Raw genomic sequence first — 22446 nt, 5'->3', positions numbered from 1 at the left:
TGTTACTGTCTGGTCGCGTGGCTCAATTACCACGCTCTCTTACACTGATCAATCCATCGGATAGATTTATTTTCTCTATGCCGATGTAGTATAACGCATTATGTTAATTTCCAATGCCTGATTCTCTTCGTCGTTCTATCACTCGGGTTCGAATATTTTTACTCAAAAATCAGCAGTGTGTTTCAACTGAGCTGTGACGTTGTTGTTGTTGTTGTTTTCTTTTTCTTTTTCTTCCAACGAATGTAGGTACGGTGTCAATTTTTACCAGCATTAGTCGAACTATTTTATATCAACGCTGCATATTCTTTCTTGTTTTTCTTTTTTTTCCTTTTTTTTTTCTTTCTACTTTTATTATCATAACGACGTTAATTTCTCTTATTTAATTTCATTACCTTACGTAACTATATTCTCTTCTCTTCACTCCTGGCACTGTGCGGTATTTTCTTGCTTACCGCGGCACAATGAGAATTAGAATAAAAACACGAAGAGTATTTAAATGGTATTCCGTATCTTTACGACGTTTACACTCGCGCGTCGTGAGTATAATAATCTCGAGATTGAACGATTTCTTTTCTTTTTTGTTTTTTCACGACTCGATAGTTGAGAATCGTCGTAGTTTCCCAGCTATGTATAAAAACGATATTTCGTTAATACGGAGAGTTTAATTCTAAAGCAAACGTAGAGAAGGAATAAAAAAATAAAAAATAAACAACGTAACGAAAGGATAAGGGTAAGGAAAAGGAAGAAAAGACAGTTTCAATCTAATACCTGCAGGATACCGATGCCGTTTAACATTTGAGCGAATACCACGGGGTGGAATCGATTTAATAGAACACCCTGCACTTACACACATACATGGTATGTTTAATGTTTTGGTACGTATTTATACCCACATGTATGTGCGCGTGCGTGTGTGGAGTACATGGTATATTATATAGAGCACATACAAGCCGGGCGATAAGCCTCCCCATCCCCCTGGCGACGAACTCGCTGGTCGTGCCAGGGTGATTTAGACGCGATTTCTATCTCGCTCTGATTGATTTCCAAACCCACATGCATCTCTGACCGTCCATCCCCCTTTCCCCCAGGCTCCTTTAGCCATCGCCGAGCTGTCTAACACGCGACAAACACCTCGCTCCGTTGGTTCGTTGCTATCGGGTTGAAATCAGCGATACGCGTTCACTTCTTCTTTCAGTTGCGTCCAATTGAGGATGCGTCGGATTTAATCGCCAGTCGAAAACGTGAGGAACAGGGTACACGATAAGATTCGGCAACCGAATCCCAATTCCGATGAGCTTTATTGTCGACAATTTTTCACCTTGGTGGTATATTATACGTATCTACGTAACAAGAAAATTAAAAACCGCGATATAGTTGAGTAATTAATAATATAATATGAAATCTGTGTAGTTTTGGCTAATTTCAATAAAAAAAAATCGTAAAATTGTTCCGTTCGTGTATGAAATTTAGACGATTCAGCTGATATCGATTTTTGATTAGACAAATACAACTTGAAAAAAAAAAAGCATATCGGCTTATGGAATGCAACCTGTTATAATGATCGTAAACTCGATAGAAACTTCGGTTTAGGCTAATTGTGGGTAATTCATTAACGAAGCAAAACTCGCTTGTATGATTTATTGAAATTCGTTTTACGGTACGGTCTTTCTTTTCCAAAGTTAATGTAAAAAATTTCACGCATGCAACGGAAGTTTATCGTCCGCAACGCGTTTCCAAAAGTTTCTAGCCGCGAAACCGCGCTGAATACCGAGATTTAGAAGGCTCGGTGACGCTGCTGACCAAATCTACATTCTACACATCAACCGCAAAACCAAAACTTTGCTCCAGCGACGCCTCCGTTTCTCGCTGTATCGCATTTTGTCATTCCGAATTTCTGCACGCAAAACTGCAGCCAGGGTATATTGATTCGATATCAGTGACGGAAGAGTACGGGAACTTTTTTGAATTTGAAGGATTACGCAAAGTTCACGTTGTTACGTGACTGTGATGCATATTGCATATTTACACTCGTCGTGAAATTTTCAAATATAAATTATGCGCCCGATTTCCAACAGCCGATCGAAACTTTTACGTAAAATGACTTATTGCGCGTGGTTGGTAAGAAGTCTCGACCGGAGAGTATATATTTCTTATCAAAAAAATTATCTTTCCGTATCAGTATTTCGATGTAACGTGCATCGTTCCAAGTGAATTATCGTTACAAAATGACCCACTCGCTGCATCACTGAAAGATATTGCAATGAAGTTTGTACATCTTTTTTTTTTTTTGTTTGATTTTTTCGAAGGGCTTTTAGTCGAATTCCAATCCCACTGAAAAATTCACCGCTTTGTACGTGCAAACAAAAAAAACAGCTATATTAAAATATGGAACGTCGATCAGGCTAGATAACATTTTTTATTCCGTTGAAGAAATTGTCTTGTTATAAAAATGAGTGATGGGGCTTGTACTAATTATTGACCAAAGTGATTGAAGTGACTTTAACGCAACGAAACGTTTAGACAAAAATCGCTGTTTATCAATTTTAGAATCGCCTTGCAAGGAGTTGACATTTCGATACACCGATACAATATATTGCTTTTTCATTACGGTTCATCAAAAATGATCAATTTCCCGATAAACGCGCATCCTTCGAAATGAACGCTAGACGAATTCGAACCTCGCGTTATACCGATTAGGTAAAAATCTTCGACCGATACCAACGCAAAAATGAAAATCAGGTTCCCTTGTAGAGTAGATTTTGCAAGGAGCACCCCGTAGGTGCAGGGCAAGCGTTCCATGTATACATACGGGGATGTAGTATGTACTACACAGCAGTTATACCACATAGCCACGGAGAGAGAGCGAGAGAGCCGAGACTCGAAGGGAGGACTAGCATGACTCGCAGGCATTGATCGCACTTTCACCCCATGAGCAACCCCTAATAACACCCTCCGCAGGGCGGCGTTAAGGGGGGTTGAGGGGGCGGCGAAGGGTGAAGAGGGAGGAGAGGCTGCTGCGCCCTTCCCCATGAACCCAATCTGAGGCGACCCACCGGTCGCAGTGGTTCTCAACGCGTCAGCTGGCCGTCAGCTGATTTCTTACCAGCGTGTCGCAGCCCAGCTACGGCATTACGTACAGACGGGGGTCCTCGTTAAACGGCAAACCCGCGGCTCGCCTCATTACCGCGGGCTCAATGTCCGACAGGCTGGCCGCACGCCTGGAAAACCTGGAAAACCTGGAAAACCCGGAATTGTCGGGGAATTTTTCATTTTTTTTATGGAAAAAAATTTTATATCTTGGGAATTGAAATCATTTTTTTTTTTTTTTATGTAACGAGAGGTGTAACGTTTTTGTCGTTGAGAAAAGAGATCGGCTCAAACTGATTTTATTTTACATCGTGTCTTTCTTCGATTCGAATTGTATTTGAAACTAATTAATATAGAGTCAATATGCTGAACGATTCAGGTTCTAGGTACTGGAAAATTTCGAAATGACGTGAAAGTTTTTTCTCGAAAATTTTTTAGTCACCGTGTGTACGGTTCTAACGAATTTCAATCGGTGCCCGGCGTTTCCACATTCGTATAGCGAGGAATTTTTAATGTTACGGTACGTTTTGCACTTGCATTGTCTGCGAATTTTCAGATCGCGCCTGGAATTGCGGTTTGGGATTTATAAATTTTATGAAATTTGTAGGATTGATAAACATTTCTCATTTATCGAATTTTCGATACCGGGATCGTCCTGCCACGTTTTCATTTTACTTTTCAACCTTCACACATCGTCGAGACTGTATTGGTAGGAAAGACGAACGACAGAAATCCTGGTCCAGGCTTCGTTTTAGATTCCGATTATATAACAGAACGATTTGTCACTGCTCGTGGTCGACATACCGACGTACATGTATGTAATATGATAATCCCAATGAGCCTGGAATAATTTATCGATATTTTCCTAATCGTCGCGTCGTCAGATCCGTCCGATACTGAGAAAATAAATTTCTCCAAATTATCGGTTCTGGTATACGTAAAAATTCAAGTTCCTCTTGCCAGAGATTCTCTTCTCGTTCCACCGTTCTCACGTGAAATCTTATTTCAAAGCGTCTCACGCACGTATTATACTCGCCGATCAGACAAAACGAGGTGTTGTCGTCGTCGCGCGAGGTTAGCTAATTTATTCAAATATTTAAAAATATTCAAGGTCAAACGACGAGAAGTTCGAGCTCTATTAGTCGGCAGGTATAATATTGCAATATTACTGGTAGGCTGGCAGGCAGGTAGATTATATTAGTCCCGTAGACTGAGCGAAAAATCAGCAAGGACATCATCGCGGCGGTTCGATATATATACACGTATACACGTATGAGCCATATTTATAGACTCGCCTTATTTTTCGTCAACTTAATTTCTTTTTTTCTTCTTATCTGTATTATCGTCATCCGTGTCCATGTGTAATATTTCCAAGACCGCATAGTATCGTTTTAAACGGAGGAAATTCGTTAAACTATTAAACACGTGACGCGAAATCATCGTGTTCAGGGTACACAATTCGTGTCGTACGACGAAGAAAGTGTTCCAAGTTTCAATTTTTCCTCTTCTTATCCTCACGATGATACGTAGATTCGGTACGTTACCTCGCGGACATGTCTTAATTCCGGAAACACAGACACATCCAAGAAACGCTGCTGACGCAACGTGGCGAAAGACGATCCGGCGCCTCATCTTCTCTCCCGCTAGAAGAGACGAAGTTGTGTAATGTAAGAGACGGGATGGATGGATGGATGGTAGAGGCAGGGACTCCTCGTCGCACCTATTAGCGATATCCACCTGCCATTAATCACATCACCGCCCACCCTAATGATCCCCGAGTACTCGCAGCGTTAGTTGTAACAACTATACCCACCTACCTTGGTAGGGGTACGTATTTCTCGTATCTCACGTGACGCCGGACGCATTAATGCGAAACAACAATCTCATTCTCTCATCCCTAATTAGTAACAAACACCCCCCCTCCCAACCCCCTTGCCGATGTTGCGGCAGACGTATTAATTGATCATCACTTTACGTTATACTTTTTTGTATTTTTGTTCTTTTCTAATCGATATGTCAATTCGGATTATCGCAAGTGCGGTGGTCGTTGTGTTTCAAGTCAAAACCCACATCTCTCTGATGTTTCGGCGGATTACTGTTTTCACGTCACTTCAATTTTTTTTTTTTTTTTTCTTTTCTCTTTACTTCTATACATATAATCGCTAACTATTATCCAAGATTTATCTTTCTTTCGAGTAATATTACACGACATGCGGAATCCTGCCTTTAATCGCGAACACGTCACGAAATTATTAAACGTACGTTGTTCTTTTGGCTTTTTTCGCATTCTTCTCTAACTTAATTTACCTTTGACAAACGAAAACGGAGGTGTTCCTTTTTCATTTCTCTTTAACGCTGACTAATCAGGTCGATGAGAATTTAACGAGGTTACCGTATAAAACTTGTGGCCGTACGAATCGTCAATATTCGCGGAAAAGTTTGCATACCTTTATGCATACGTATGCGCACATTGCACATGATGACCCAAGTACGTGTATAAAGACCACAATAACTACAAGCGGTAGAATATTGAAAAAAAAAAGAAAGAAAAAAGTATTACACCGTAATACTCTGCTATGCTGCATTCTTTGACGTAAAATCCATACGATACGCATCTTATATACACATCCTTGGGACTACTTATTAATACATACACGTACGTGTAACGCATGTCCTTGCGAATTCTTTAATAACGCAGGATAAATCGTGCCAAAGTGCATATTTCACAGCTGTCCAAAAAGTTTCTCCGCGCGTTCAAGTTCCGCATATTCTCCGTAGGTGGTGTACAAACTCCAGGTATGTCCCTAGGTGGAATATGACGGGCGTGTAGGTGTAGGTGTAGGTGCAGCCTCTGATCGTGAAACACGTTTCGTCCTTGCTCCTGGCAGAGGACTCCGGAGTAGAGCAGCTCCGCGGATGCATTTGGGACCTCCATTTCTCCTCCCTTCTCTTCTCTTCTCTTCTGCATTCTTGGCCGCCCCTCTTTTGTCGTGATAAGAAATTGGAAATGTATATGGATTTCATTTGCATGCCATACCGCGCACCCTGCACCGTGCATTCGCGTAACGTACGTCCTTCGTAATTTTACCTACTGATTGCCGATCCTTTTTGCCTCGTGCACTTCGTGCGCACTGGCGAACAAGAACGAGATGTAACCGTACCGCGATATCCTCAACGTGGAAACTACTAATCCGGAAATACTAATCCGAGTCCGAGTTTATATGTGGAAAATCGATGGTGAACCATCTACGCTTTCCAATTACGATATTATTCTATGACGAAGAAAAGGGAATCGTCGTCCTTTTGGAATTTACAGGCTTGGTTTGATGAAAATTTACCACACATTACGAACGATGCTGATTTAAATAGTTTGTTGGTCAAGAAATTCAGGGAAAGAGAAAGTGCAATGGACAAGCATTGAAAAATTGTAAACTACAGTTTTTGCTGTGGGAAGTTTTCTACTCGGAGAAATGATTTACTTGACAAAATTTCGAAGATCCTTAGAATCGGTGGGATTTACGAACGCAAGTTCATCTTTTCAGGGGCAAGAGTTGAAAACTTGTATTTTTCTAAAAAAAAAAAAAATCATTTTTAGTAAAATTGAGTTTCGGCGAAGAAGCTACAAAGAATGAAATGCAAAATAACAGGAACTCGATGTTTTTCAGTATCCACTCTCAAAATTCATTTGCCGATCCTTTCGCTTTCTCTCGCTCGATGTTTCATTATATCTGTAGCAGAGTCATTTACCTTGTTTATACCCTGTACGATTGTACGTGTATACAGTATATATGTATATATATTCTAATGATCAACAATTTTTACACCCGTGGCGATCACTTACTTATTCACACACTTGGAAGAAGAAACAAAGATATGTCGGGGGGTTATAAAAAAAAAAAAATAAACGAAAATTCACACACTCGACACTGCACCCTAACATGACCGTTCGGTCTGATCTCACAGATCGTTGCCTGTCCTCAGGAGGCACACCCCGTACTTTGGCCAGCCTGACTACCGCCTCTACGAGCTCAACAAGAGGTTACAGCAGCGGACAGAGGTGAGTTGAGAAAAAAAATCATTCCATTTAGCAATAACTCTGGTTTGCACGTAGCGAACGAAAAAACAACATTTATATATATGCAATATAGCTACGTATGAAACAGGGGCGGGGGGGAGGATTTGGATCATGACTAGAATCTCACGTGTTTAGCCGTGAACTAATAATGATTCGTGAGTAAAATTGTTTGGATATAAAAAGAAGGAGGAAAAAAAATTAACGAAGGTAGGGAAGGAAAAGCAACGGTTCGTGTCGTTTCATGGCATTCTAGATCAAGGATAACAATTTTTATTACCGAAAATTCTTTTTTTTCTTCCTACCTTCTTCGTCGCCGCTGCGGAGAAGAATTTGTTGTAAATTTTAACGGTATGAAAAAAAAAGCGAACAAAAGAGAGAAAGAACTAGGTAGACAAATATATATATACGTATGTATATCATATGTACACACATGGTTAAAAAAAAAAAAAAAAAAAAAAAAAATGTCGAGAGAAGAAATAGAACCTAATTCATAGAAGTTCCACAGCTTCTCGCTCGGATGACCGTAAATACTGCATAGATATATAAATAGAGTGCAGGCGTATCTTCTTCGTCGGTGTTTTATTTTTCTTTTTTTTTTTATTTTTATCTTTTTATTTTGGTTTTACAATTTTTTTTGCATTTTTTTTTTTCTTATTTTTTCTCGTACTGTCTCCTTTCCTTCTTTTTCTCGCGCTTCTTTTTCCTGGAAAATAAAATCATCCGGGCCATGGACAGTCGGTCTAATCCTATCTCGAGGCACGTGCGAGCGTCAGCAACATCAGCTCTTTATATATAGAGGTTGAATACTCTGTTTATACGTTTTAGCAGACGATCTATACAGCCATCTTTGATGCAATACACGGTTATAGCCTGCAGCCGTTTCGGGATGTGGATCGCAGCGATTTCGATCGATCGGTAAATAAAATTAGGTCGAAACTAACGGACGCATAAAAATCGGATCGAGAAAAGAGTATAAAATTTTGTTTCCTATCTTCTCTCTTTTTTCTTTTCTCTCCCGTTTCCTCACTCAATAATTATACGATCGAAATCACTGTTTCAGTACCGTTTGACATTCAGAATTTATCAATATTCCCGCAACGAAGGCAAATATCCAAATCACATGTATATATATACATATATGTATTTAAGTTTCGTCGATAATTAACGTGATCCGTTTTAACTACACGCTGCACGCATTGCACGTACGTACAATGTAATTTTGCGGTGAGAAGGTAGAGAGAAAGAGAAAGAAAATAATCCGCCAATCTACACGATGATAATTTTTTTCTTTCCTCGTTTCGGCGACGTTTCGTCAATTGTAATACACATGTATGGAAATATTTTTCCCTATGTCGTGTTATTCCTTACGTAATCGTCTGATTTCATATCGTCACGTGTACCGTGTACGTACGTACGTTGTATCGTCAACGGTATTGCATTACGGGTGGAGGGAGGAGGTATACTTGAATTTCGATCAGGGTCATCATCGCCGTTCGGGGTGTGGAGTGAATCGCGATTAGCCGTTTGTCTATGCGTATATATCTAATAATACATAGATATGCCCCGACGATGCATGCGTACACGCGTAACTCTTATTGAAGAGGGAAAAAGAAAAGAGAAAAAGAGATGCTGACGGTGAGAAAAATTTAATTTTCTTTGCCTTTAATTTATTTTCTTTGTAGTTTATTGTATATTGAGAAATTGAAGAAGAAAGTAGAACGCGTTAGAAATATTTTTTTTAAATTGTACAAGAAAATTCACCAGCACAATTAACAACTGTTTGGTATTTGTAATTAATAATTTGGGTTTTTTTTTTCTTCGTTTTATTCCATGGTTACGAAATCTCGAAAGTTTGAAAAATACAACTCACGTGTTAATCGAATAGTTACTTCATTTCTCATCTCTATCCCTATTTTTCTACGAGTTCTTTTTTTCCTTTTTGTCACGTTCTCTTTGTCATCGTCGTTAGATCACAGATTCGGCGTGATAATTTGTTGAATCTACGTAATAATCGATCGTCGATTCGATCTTTGGATTTTTTTTTTCAACTCTGCCGTTACACGCGTATAAAATTTTATACGTATTGGTTTTAGGAAAAAAATGAGTCGATTTTTATCCTAAAAGATAATTGTGACCCTGAATTATATGAATTGTAACGTAAATATGTCAGCTGATTGCGTGTCTCAATTTTTTCGACGCGTTTTTGACGTTATTATCCGACTAGAAGGTTATCGGAAAAACAATCACGCGGAGAGATCGATGATTAAGTATATTATAGGTATCGTACCTTTCGATAAATTACGCCGCGACGGATGATGTAATTCTTTATATATTTTTTACCTTTATTCTTATGTACCCCAACTTTTCACTAATGATATAAAAATTCTAAATTAGAGTCATTTTTGTTATCGACATCGTGTCGCGTTACACTTTTATATCATAAATTTAAAAAAAAAAAAAAAAAATAATTTTAATCGTGTATCGTCCGATTCTTGCAGCGAATTTCCAAATCTTACACGCGTCCTTAGAAACTTAAACACGCATACTTCAGTATATTACACGTATAATTGCCGGCTGGCTCGTGCGTATATTTCGACGTAAACGCGGGACTAATTTGCTTCTTGGCTCATTAATCTTGGAACGCTTGAACCACCACCACCACCACCACCTCCCATGCTCTCTGCAATGGCGTGCAGGACACTTTGACGGTGTCCAGGCAAATTATCCTTAACCATCCCATCCCATCGTTCCACGTATCCTTGCTCAAGGGTTATCACCGTCTCGACACTGCGGGTTTCGATAAAAATCGTACTATGCATTTAAAGTCTTTGCACATTTCCTTCTTTCGTCATACCAATTTATTATCCCCTATTTTTATTTTCCTTTGAAAAGTTGAAAAAAAATCAAAAAAAAAAACCATTGAACCGACAAAATTTACTAGGTATTTGTTTCTATCACTTGTTCACTTGCACGGATGAAACGATAACAATAAATCGCGTTTTCGATTTTTTGGCAAAATTACAAGGTAACGGTTTACCCAGCAGCGCGCTGTAACCTTGTTGTTATTATAAACGACGAGAGTTTTAGATTCTGACTTTTCATACAATCGTACTGTGTACTCGTGAAATACACCTACGTAAATTATATGTATACGCGTACACATATATGTACATATAATACGTGTGTAACGGTACATTGAAAAAAAAAAGAAAAAAAAAAAAACTGTTGGACACTACCGTACGTACAGCTAAGAAATTGTGAATATGGATGATAAAGTGCTATGAACGAAAACGTGTTTGAATATTGAAATATGTAATATGACGGCTTAACGATTATTGTCAATACTTTGTACAGCTGCAGCAATCGTTTCGAGTTTTCATTATTCATACATTATTTCTGTATATTATACAAAAAATATATTGCAGATTCCGAATTTGGTATTCTTTTTTTTTCCCTCTAGAATTTCGATCTATACTTTATACGTGTATTTGATAATTTTTTTTTTTTATATATTTTTAAAAATTTATCATCAGTCAAAAATATATTACGTTGATCTGATGAAATAGAAATGATTAGAAAAATTTACTAAATCTAAAGTGGCTTATTTTAATATATTTTATTTTGATGGTTGACCGTTTCTACAAATTTTCACAGCTACGATGAATATGAATAAATCGTCTAGGATCCCTCCTTCTTCTCGTGAAACGATTTTCTTTTCTTTTTCACTTAATTTTTGCGAAAATTTTGTTTTCTCGCTATCCAATGTATATCGACGAACTAAGAGATCCTCCAGGCGACTTCCACCTGTAAGTGTACAGAACCGGCTTCCGGATCCCGTCATGTCAACGCGAATCCCTCTCTTCGCCATCGACGAGCTTCTTCATCCTTCGCTTTCTCTTCTCCTCTTCCAATTCATACCGTTTTGACCTGGGTCTGACCCTTGACCTCTCGGATGGGGTTGACAATTTTTTACACGATTATTCTCACTTTAAAAGGCACTCGGTTTTTTTTTTTTGTTTTTTTTTTTTTTCTTTTCAACTCGATTTGAATTTTCTACAATTTTTTACAACTGTTTTATTGATCGACACGATTTAAAAATCTGAAAAAAATACTGAAAAATCGTGTGTCCTTTCAAAGTGAGATTAATCATATAAAAAATCGCGGGCTCCGTCCGAGAGGTCAAGGGTCAAACCCAGGTCGAAATGATATGGACTGCCCCACGTATACGTGTTTGTAATGATGTACTGTATGGATTCTAGAATCTCGTTACACGTTGTAATAACGATTTTGGATCGGGGTTGAAAAATTTTACGGACAGTAACAACGATAAAAAAAATTGTCGCGGTATTTGGAAATATATCTCGAAGTATCAAGCGAGAAATGATTTAGAAGGGATAACCGGAGGGAGAATAAGACGACGAAGAAACGAATGAAAAGAACGCGAGATGTGGAAAATGGTGGAGAAGAGAAGAACTAGAAGAATTAATGCGAACCGCGAAACTTGCGAATGAGAACGCGCGACCGAGCAGAACTTAGTCTCGATGGATGCTTTCTCCAAACTTTCACGGCGATTTCGAATTGTTCCCTTTCTCGGGCGTCTCCAGCTCGGCTATGCCGCATACACATGCGTATGTACGTACATCGCACACCGCCAAGGTACACGTACATAGAATTTGAAATCTAGTTCATAACGAAGAGCGCCGACAGGAACAGCTGCTTGTCCCAATTTCTTTCGTTATACCTTGCGGAAGAATTTTCTTTCGGACCTTTTCTTTTACCCCCTCCCCCCCCCATATATATATATGTAAATATTGGTTAGTCCTTTTTTATTTTGTTCGCCCAGAAGAGGAAAGAAAAAATACTCAACGACGGTTCGACAAATTCAGCATTCGCACAGTATTATCACGATATTATATGACAAATTTGCAACGATTGCGAGGAGAATGCAAGGAAAAAACGAAAAAAAAAAAAAAAAGAAAAGAAAAATCGACGATTGTTAAGGCGAGGCTTCTTTAAATATCTTTTTTAACTCTTGTCGACCGAGTTATTATATCGTCGCGGAGTTGAAGAAGAGGTAAAATGACAAGGGATGGAAAAAATGAAAAATAAAATGAATTTCATTTCGCTCCGGCATCGTGAATCTGCTCTCTCTCGCTGTATCGATCCCTAGCTGGGGCGTACTTGAAAAATCAGCCTGGAAATATAATTCCACGTTTGCGCAGACGAACAGCAAAGGTATAGAAACGGTACTGCGTGTCTATATATATATATAAATATATGTATATATATATATAGATGTATATATATATATATGTATAACATATAGTACGTGTGTAGGTATACGAATTCCGCGTTTATACAGATACGTATACACGTATTATATATGACGGTGGTTGTTCTCTTTTTTTTTCTTTCTTTTTTTTTTTTTATCTTTTATTATTTCCTTCTCTATTTGTTCATTCGGTCGCTCGTTCGTTACTCGATTCCCTGCTAATTTTCATTTTTACCATTCTCGTTTTATTTTCACATTTATTTACCTACTCATCTCGTTTCCGTCGATACCCATAATGCATTTCAATGCAAATCTTGCTATCCGATAACGCGTAACTGTTATTCGTTCAACCGGTCTTGAAATATATCCACTGCGATGCTTAATTAGACGATGATTTTAACTTCGCTTAGTATCATTCTGCGGTGATTGATAATAATTTTGGTAGAAATTACTTGTCTATCCGTTTATTTTGAAAAAGTTGTTCTATGCTAGTAATTAATCGTGCGATTGAAGTTGACTGATATTCTCGACACAGTGATGATTTGTACATATCGTTGACAATCGATTAATTGTATTTCGCTAATTCAACCTGAGTTGAGTATTTGAGTATTTTTTGTTGATAGTGTTCGCAGGTGTTTTAGCGATGAATTTTATCGATCAAAAATTGTCCGGTGATACTTATACGGTAATCGATTTATTTTCTACATTTCTTTCATACCTCTCTGTGCAAACGAGATTCTACGAGGGAGGGATAATAATTGTTCCAAAATTTCAGATTATAAAAAATTATGTCTCTTTCAATACATTTATGATCTCGACAATGATCTTGCGTATCGATACCTTTCAATGTTTCCCCCTCCTACATACGAATCGACAATCTTACATTATACCGAAAAGAATTTTCTACACGGATATCGAATTAAATATTTTACAATTTATTCTTCTCTGTTGACGATCAATTTTCTCAATCTTTTATTTTTTTTTTACCGCATTTTACCGCAATTTCCCATCAGCTGTCTGTCAAACAATTCGCGATTCCTAAGGGAAATTAAGGAACGATTGTACAATATACGTATAATATTTTTACAATTTCTTAACCACGGTCAAGACCGAGTTTGTTGTAGTTTTCGTTGAAAATCAAAGGCTGCGCAACGTGACACGCATACGTGCCCGCAGCAAGATTTAACCGCGTATGCACGTACAGGGCGTAAATTATGACGTTTGGTTGTAAAATTCCAACCCGTCGCGTTTCGATTGTCCATTATTATTGACATTGCTCACGTGCGAGACACGTTGCTGCATTGTTCCAAAGCCCGTAGGCGCTTGGAACCTGCAGTTGAAACTTGTACGCACGGAATACGAAGAGATCCGCAGGCATAATAAATAATAGAAGGAGAGATAAAGGGAGACGATGTTTGGCACTGATATTCTGTAAAAGTTTTTAGAAAGTTGAGAACCCTCGCGGGATACCGGGTAATAAAATGAGGACCCCTGCCCTCCCCCGGGGGTGGGGGCCCCCTCGATAACCCATATTGTACCCCCCGTCCTCCCTCCCCCCCCCCCCCCCCCCTCCCCCTCCCCCGATCCTCCTCGCAGCCGCCCCTGGGCTGTATATACTCGGGTGAACCGGGAGAGTTCTGTCCGTGTTCTTGGGGCAAGAGGCGGATTTTCGTATTTCAATATCGGCCGAACGGGCGATGATAAATTTTGAAAAAATGGTGGGTCGACGGCCACGAATTTTCCCGTTATTTACATATATTTTTCTAAATCTAATTATAAAGGCGAGAATTAGGAGTGATTTTTAAAAGGGAAAACCAGAGGCGGACCGCGCCGACAATAGTTATCCGGCATGGTATGTACATGATCATATACCACCCCTAGTCTCCCCCTAACAACAGTGGGGTGGTACAGTCTTGGGGAAAAATTTTCCAACCACCCGCTACAGACAGCGACAAAAATTTTTTACTCAATTCGATTTTATTTAATTAATAATATCGCATTAATATACCCGACTTTGCGTGATTATTTATAACACTGTACTCGGTACGCGAGCAGAAACGTTTCGTCCGTACAAACCTTGCCAGGCAAAAGATTTATTACCGCCGAAGGCTCGGTCAAGTTTTCAACAGTTTCAGTATTTTACGCTATCCGTTAACGCTTGTAACGGTCAAGTCTTTTCTACGCTGCTTATCGGCGAGCGAAATTTTTTTCTTTTTTGCTCCTTCTCTTTTCTCTCTTAATGTGACTATTATCTATATATGCGTATATACATATATATATATATACACGTATATACGAGTGTAATCGCGTAATCGCGTTTGCAACGTCGTCGGATTCCTTATCATCGATATTCAACGTTCTTTATATACCGTTCCTTTATATCTCGACGAAATTTTTTGCCAGTCGCGAAATATTGAAGCTAGAGGATAATGTCTGCACACAACTCAAACTCATATATATAATTAATTGTGCCTTATTCCAATGCATCGTATTTGTTTATATTTACCGATCGTTTCGCGCAAATTATGGGCTGATGGATTTTGCGGGACTTGGCGATTTATCGGGATTAAAATACCGCCATTTTATCAGCGTTATCAATGACGTAATCCGTGCATATCTCCAACCGAGTTACAGATTATAACCATATCACTTGTACGTTATGTCTACATACATATATATGTATGTATGTATGTATGTACAAACACACACAGGGCTCTTGCCGTTTATAATGCGTATCGCGTATATATTCACTTCTAAAATTGTTTATCGTTATACGTATACTGCATTAACGCACACGTTCATCCTATTACGGCTAATTGCCCGAAGGCTGCCGAAATTTTCGACTTATCGCACAGCTAATTCTTATAGTCGTAAGAATATTCTCCGAGTTGTTGTTTGTAGTCATTGTATGAAAATCTTTCACCGCTGTTGCAAAAGCAGTTTTTCGTTTATAGTATCGGTATTCCGTCACAAAAATACCGCAGATCGATGCTTGTCGGGAACAATTCAAACGGTGCATAATCTATTACCCGATTTCTAAGTATGTAGCGACAAATAAAATGACAATTGATTTTCTGAGCTTTAATTTTCCCAAGTTCCATTTCTCACGAGAACGTTGCGCTATTAAGCGACATCCGGTACTACGATTCAGAATTAGCATTCTTGCGTCGAGTCGATGAAAATGAGGGTGAAGAAAATAGAAAGAAAAAAAAATTTTTTTTTTTTTTTGAACGTTGCACTTCAACTCCGCTTTAATCGGTTAAAAAATTCTTTGCAAAAGTCGTGACTATGTTAACATATGATTAGGTATTATAACGTGATACAGAAATATGTATAACTTCCGGCTGTGAATTTTTTCTTTCCTCCCCCGGCGATTCCGAGCCAAGGGAGACGACTAGCTTATAATATACGTTATATACGTACGCGTATATAAAGCGAGATAAAATGAAGGAGTCTTACATCTCCTGTAGAAAGATCCGGTTCGGTTAATAATTCATAACGTACGGAGTGCGTGTAACATCGAGAACGGCGGTGAATATAATATTAATATACAATATACCTGTGCGAACGTAATTTTTGGAGTGGTGTAAGAAGGCGGGGAGGATATTTAGGACAGTGCGGTGGCGGCTTAAGCATCTACGCACGTATACGATCTATAGGTATATAATATTGTAGCGAGTGATAGTAGTTGTAAGGCATGTCAAGTGCAAAAAAGGCGGGGGAGTAGGAGGAGAATTTTATCGCGATCACTCAATACGTGAAAGTAGAGTAAAATCTGATGTCAGCTCTGCTAGGGCAAAGCATCGAGAGGCGCTACCATGCCGCAAGAAACTAGTCGTCGTAGTCGTTGTGCTAGGCGGCGGCGATTGTTACCAGAGTTTCGCAATATACCCAGGCGGCTAGCTACTTCGCGGAAAGTTATTTCTCGCGAGCAAGCGACCCAGCCGTGTGCCGTGCTGCTGCCTTCGTACCTACCTACCTACCTGCAACTTCACATCGCCTAACTACGTACCTTCGTATCCATACTCCTAATACGCTTCGCGACGTCTACATTTTCAAAGTCTGGTAGGTACTCGGTGTTGGTTGCGATCGAATATGCAATCGATTACTTGTACTGTTACCGCGCGACGTGCGGTGGGAATTTTTATTTTCTTTTTTTTAAGTACCGCGAAGGGAAGAAACGTTGACAGGTACGCGTTACTCGATATAAATCTTTTTTTTTTTTTTTTTTTTTTTCTATAAGTTATTTTTGCCCAACACACGCGTATGTATGTAAGACGTGAAATTATGCTATATCCAGTTCCCGAGACGACGATAACCAGCCTGACGTTTTGATCGATGTTATTTTTATTCCAACGCTTTACATACATTTTATTATACTCATCCATTATAGTTTCTTCGAAAATGTATACACATTTATTTACGGCATTAATATGTATGTTACTCACTTTGGTTAATTATTAACCACGTTACAGACGGTTGTTTGTTTTTGATTTGTTTTTCTTTTTCTTCTCGTTGGTGTTTTTTTTTTTCTTTTATAATATGTATAAGCTTCCGTTAACATATAAAGCGGCAATTCTCGACCTTTGCACCTTTGCCCTTTGATTCCTACCAGCGGCAGTAGCCGCGATCTTTCGCCGATAAATTATTGTATAACCAATACTATGTGTAAGAAATACGTAACCGTGTTCAATAGGTAATTGGAGTTTGGCGATGTATATTCGTCTCTTCGTTGAAGAGAAATTTACAAGAACTTGCAAAAAATTACCCGCCTGCTCAACGAGAAATCGTTTGATTTTTATTCTTCTCGAAGCAGAGAGAAGAGAGCAATAATCGTAAGAAACGGCGAAAACCACCCTTAAAGGTTCGAATGTCGCCGAGTTTCGTTGTATTCCAATCATAATTTCGATCGAGACTGCACATTCGTGTAGGTCACTCATGCGTTATTCAGGACCGACTTGGAAGTGATCTACGCGGCTCACTTTACCCTCCCAACTTTTGCCGTTTTACTTCGGTGAAACTCTCCCTTCTCCTTCTATGTATCGTACATGTGTGTCGATAGAATTTTATTACCAGACACTTGTGTGATTTAGGTGAAAACACCCAAAAGAATCTATAAGACAATCCTTACATCTCTTTTATAACGTTGCGTTTTTTCTTCTTTTATTTTTCAGGAAAGCGACAACCTTTGGTGGGACGCGTTTGCGACTGAGTTTTTTGAAGACGACGCGACGCTCACGCTGACGTTTTGTTTAGAAGATGGACCTAAGAGATATAGTAAGTTGTAAAACGAACAACCTTCGTTTGAGGAGTTGAGACATTTCTCGTAAATTACTAGTATATGTGCATGAAATTGAAAAATCATGACTAGTGAATCGCTCGATAGCAGCCCGGAGTAGTTTTTCTTGACGAAAATTCTAGACGTCGCATTTTGACGAATTCAATTCACAATATTCTTGATATTTTAACTAACGTTTTTCTAATTTTTTTTTACAGCGATAGGAAGGACGTTAATACCGAGGTACTTCCGTTCGATATTTGAGGGCGGTGTTACGGAGCTTTATTATAATATGAAACACCCGAAGGAATCGTTTCACAACACTAGTATAACACTGGACTGTGATCACTGTGTCATGGTCACCCATCACGGGAAACCTATGTTCACTAAGGTGTGTAATTTACTTGTGTATTGTATATTTAATCGTATGTAATATCATTGGTATATGTACTTATTGTCTTCGCTGTACGTTTATTATTCGCCCTTGTTACTGTTTAGCAAAGAGAATTGAAATGTTTGAATTGAAAAAAAAAGAACAAGAAAAAAATTAACATCGATGTTCTAAAATGTTACGTTTCCCAGTTGATAATTATCGGGCAATGGATAAATTCGGAGGGTGCTGAACTTCGTTGTCTTGATTGAATAGAATAAACACTGATTTTCTCTTTCTGTCGTAGGATGAAATGCAATTTGAAATGTACGTATTCCAGGTCTGTACAGAGGGTAGGCTAATATTGGAATTCACATTCGACGACCTGATGAGGATAAAGTCGTGGCACATGTCGGTGAGAACACATCGAGAGCTAGTTCCCCGATCCGTGGTCAGTATGCACACCGCGCAACAGGATCCCACGATGCTTGAACAGTTGAGCAAAAATATCACGAGACAAGGCATCACGAATTCTACCCTCAATTATTTAAGGGTAAGTATCTGAGCATCGTTCCGATCGCCCGTCTTACGGGAATGGATAAATCAGAGAACGACCTGTAAACGTCACCTTTTCGAAATTCCAATAAAACTCTTATCTGCTTATGGTTTTATCGTTGATTTTTCATTCGATCGTTCTTTTTTTTTCTCTCTTTTTCACAGTTATGCGTCATACTTGAACCGATGCAGGAACTGATGTCAAGGCACAAAGCTTACGCGTTATCGCCTCGCGACTGTCTGAAGACAACTTTATTCCAGAAGTGGCAGAGGATGGTTGCCCCGCCGGGTAAGAGAGGTAGACGGACAGATGCTTTACATGAGAACAGCTGGCCGCTGGGCCATATACTACTACAATTTTGCAAACTGTGAACCATCATTTGTTTACATTTAGTCTAATATACGAGTACATTGCGTACATGTTTCTTTTCGCGTGCATAAATTCTTATACCTGTAACTCGAAAATACTCGGTCTCAAGAGCCATTCTCTTCCTGTTTCACTTTTTCATTTTTCATTACTCCTACTCTAATATCTATTAGCGACATTCTCTGTTGTTTATCAAACGTTATTGTCAATATTGCCGGTCTGAGAAACGTTTACCAACTGTGTACATCTTGAAAGCGGATATTTTTTTTTTTATTTTGTCGAGACTAGTGCGAACGATGAGACTTTTTTCCATACCGAATACTACAGTTTTGCAACATCGGTTTATCGGCGAAAAGTCTTGGTACTTGTACCTGAAAATTCATTCAATTGTATCAATCATTTGAATAAAAGAAAACTTGTGTTGAATTGGGCAATTTGAAAAAAAAAAAAAAAAAAAATCGTTTAGCACAGAGAATGAGATCTTGGAACCTTGGATACGATACGGCATGACCGCGATATTAGAAATGCGCACTTGTGTATATAAATATACATATATTATCGGTAAAATTGTGTGGCGTATAAAACGTGAAGTATCTATTTGTCGCTGCATGTGTGCCTGTAACTAACAAGCATATATCAGAGACCTTTGATTGAAATAAAGGTCCACAGCTAGGTAGTGATATTGTATTAGTAACTGCTTATTTTTCCCGTAGCTGATACAAGTGAGTGATGTACTAAACAGGTATTATTTACAGAGTCACAGAGGCCGGCGAATAAGAGAAGAAAGCGAAAGGCCAGCGCGTCTGGCCCAGGAAATAACGCGCCACCAGCACCTAGTAAAAAAAGGTCCCCAGGCCCTAATTTTTCACTGGCGTCTCAGGTACGGAAAACAATAATTCACGGTTAACCGTAATTGTTTGAAATTCACTTTCACAATGGACGATATTCCATCCACTGATTAACCACAAACTTTTTTTTACTCAATTCGCAGGACGTAATGGTCGTGGGTGAACCCTCTTTGATGGGTGGTGAATTCGGCGACGAAGACGAACGGTTAATCACACGATTGGAAAACACGCAATACGACGCGGCTAATAGCTTAGATCCCCACAGTCATGATACGTCCGGAGGTCCTCCACCGCATCCTCACCAATTTCACTCCGAGCCAAATGCCGGAAATTCTTGGCCTCCAGATCGCGGTCCAGGCCCGCCACAAGGTGGTCCAGGAAATCAGGTAACTAGAATGTCATGAAGTTTGATATTGCGGCGGTTCCGAATGCCAGGAAATTTTCAAACTCCTGATAAACTAGACAAAAGTTATTCGTCTAGTTTACGTACCGTGATTGAAAACTTGATTAACGACGAATGGGCCTCAAAGTCTAAATCGAAAGTCACGAAAAGAGAAGAAACCGTTTGAAAAATCTACAGCAATGTTATTTGCACCAATGATTATGAGCTCGAATGAAACGATCTGATATATGAATAATTTGAGAAAGGTTCATCGTTAGAACGTTCAAAGTGATTGAAAAATCCGCTATTTTTTATCCATTTCTAATGTTCTTCGGCACTGAAATGGCATATCAGTTAAACGGAGAAAACTGTTGATTTTCTTCCAGGGAGTTCAAGGGTCCCAGGGTGGCGGCGGAGCTGGAGTTCAGGGTTCGCAGGATGCCAACCAGCAACAGCAAGACAAAAAAAGCCCCGCTGTGAGTCAGTGAGGCCAGGAGTCCCCGCGCCCCCCCACCAGGGGGCGACGGGGGCGCAGGCCCAAGAACATGGCTCCCTAGCGGGGCGAGAACCTTCACATCTCTCCTTCCTACCTAGGTCCATCTCATCATCGTCTGTCACACGTCGGTGTTCTCCCTCCGATACCTCCGCATCCTTCTCAAAACCTTTCGGCGATCCCTGAGAGCAACCATCATCCTCCACCGCCTCCACCGCCTCCTCCTGCTCCTCCCCCTCCTCCCCCACCCCCTCCACCTCTTCCTCCCCCATCTCTGCATTCTCCTGCCGTGGAAATGGAAGCTTCGAGACTGGCTCAGGTGCAGCAACACCCGTTGCTCTCCGAGTCTGGGCCAGGTACGACGTTGTCGCCATCTGCTCAGCCTACTGGTGGGGGTTTGACGCAGTCGATTCAGCAAGGTCAAGGTCAAGGACAAGGTCAGGCCCCTCTGCAGAGTTTGGTGCAACAGCTGCTCTACCTACAACTCGAGTATTTATTGGCACAGCGAAGTCACGTTTGAAGGATGAAGATATGTACAAAAAGGAAAACAACAGCGAGGACAACGCAAACGCCGTTGTATTCATTTCTCTTCTTCTACATCCAACTGTCGAGGGCTAGACAACGGATTCAGTGATCATAGTTTTTTTTTTCATTCGTCTCCTGAGTATTTTTTTTTTTTTAACGAGGAACAAGCATGAGTGTCATCGTAACTTGAGTATTCTTTCCAGGAGTCGAGATAGGATAACAGAAATGAAAACATACATTTTCAATTATTCGACTAAAGAAAGTAAAGTTTTATAAACTCAATGATGATTTTAATTAATCTATGATTAATTAATCATCCGTATTTCATTCATGAGAAATCCTTCGAAAAATCATGCTACCACTGATACCTATTATTTGCTGCGCTCAGTGGTGAATTGAAGATTCTAAACATGCTGGCAGAAAAAAAAAAAACAGTAATGCATGTAACGAAATGTCTATTCAAACCCAAGGAAGCTTGAACAAAACATACGACATGCATATGTGTTCGTGAATAAGATATTCTTTCGAGGAGTTATTGATACACGTAAATATATTTAAAATATTGGGAACAATATATCAAGTTACGAGAGATAACATGCTTGCCTACGACGATATTCCTGCCTGCCTGCTTGGCCTGGTCTGGTCGATAAATTACGAATGAAGCAACCTGGCCTCTGATGGAGATTATTGTAAATGGTGCTTACTCTACTGCTGCTTGGAGATTAACAAATTCAAAGACAGAGGTAGTGAGGGTAAGCTTTATTAGCGTGTGATAAACCCGAAAAGTGACTAAAGTGACAAAAGAAAATTAAAAATAATAAGAAATAAAATGAAGTAAAAAGATAAAAATAAAACTAAAAGTAAAAATAATATGCACGTCGCAGAGACGATTCCCGCTCTGGCGCGAGCTGTGAATGAATCTCTTATCCGTCAACAGTATTGATATAATTATAGATTAAATAAATAAATATAATATCGTAAGAGATTTAGCATGTAAGTACGTATTGTGAATTGCGAGAGTATGAGCGACCGAAAAAGCGAGAAAGAGAGAGAGAGAGAGAAAGAGAGAGAGAGAGTGCGCGCGTGAGACAGAGCACTGGAAAGAGGGAGAGAGAGAGAGAAAATGAGAAAGAAAGAAAGAGACCCATTCAAACGATTTACGGAGCTTTTCTCCGTTTCTTCTTTCCCATTTTC

General features: G+C 39.4%; 1 protein-coding gene across 1 annotated transcript in view; it reads left to right on the top strand.

The window, feature by feature from the left end:
• Positions 1–20722, top strand: part of LOC124185585 (LIM domain-binding protein 2) — a 103169-nt gene extending 82447 nt beyond the window's left edge. Inside the window, exons 4-11 of the mRNA XM_046576461.1 lie at positions 7051–7144; positions 17609–17711; positions 17931–18103; positions 18390–18635; positions 18803–18935; positions 19760–19884; positions 19996–20238; positions 20621–20722. Coding sequence (XP_046432417.1) covers positions 7051–7144; positions 17609–17711; positions 17931–18103; positions 18390–18635; positions 18803–18935; positions 19760–19884; positions 19996–20238; positions 20621–20722 — 1219 coding nt within the window. The remainder of the gene's footprint in view (positions 1–7050; positions 7145–17608; positions 17712–17930; positions 18104–18389; positions 18636–18802; positions 18936–19759; positions 19885–19995; positions 20239–20620) is intronic.
• Positions 20723–22446: the final 1724 nt, after the last annotated feature.

The sequence above is a fragment of the Neodiprion fabricii genome, chromosome 6 (genome assembly GCF_021155785.1).
Source record: "Neodiprion fabricii isolate iyNeoFabr1 chromosome 6, iyNeoFabr1.1, whole genome shotgun sequence".
Taxonomy (NCBI): domain Eukaryota; kingdom Metazoa; phylum Arthropoda; class Insecta; order Hymenoptera; family Diprionidae; genus Neodiprion; species Neodiprion fabricii.
Note: the sequence above shows the minus strand (reverse complement) of the source record. Positions and strands in the feature narration are given on the sequence as shown.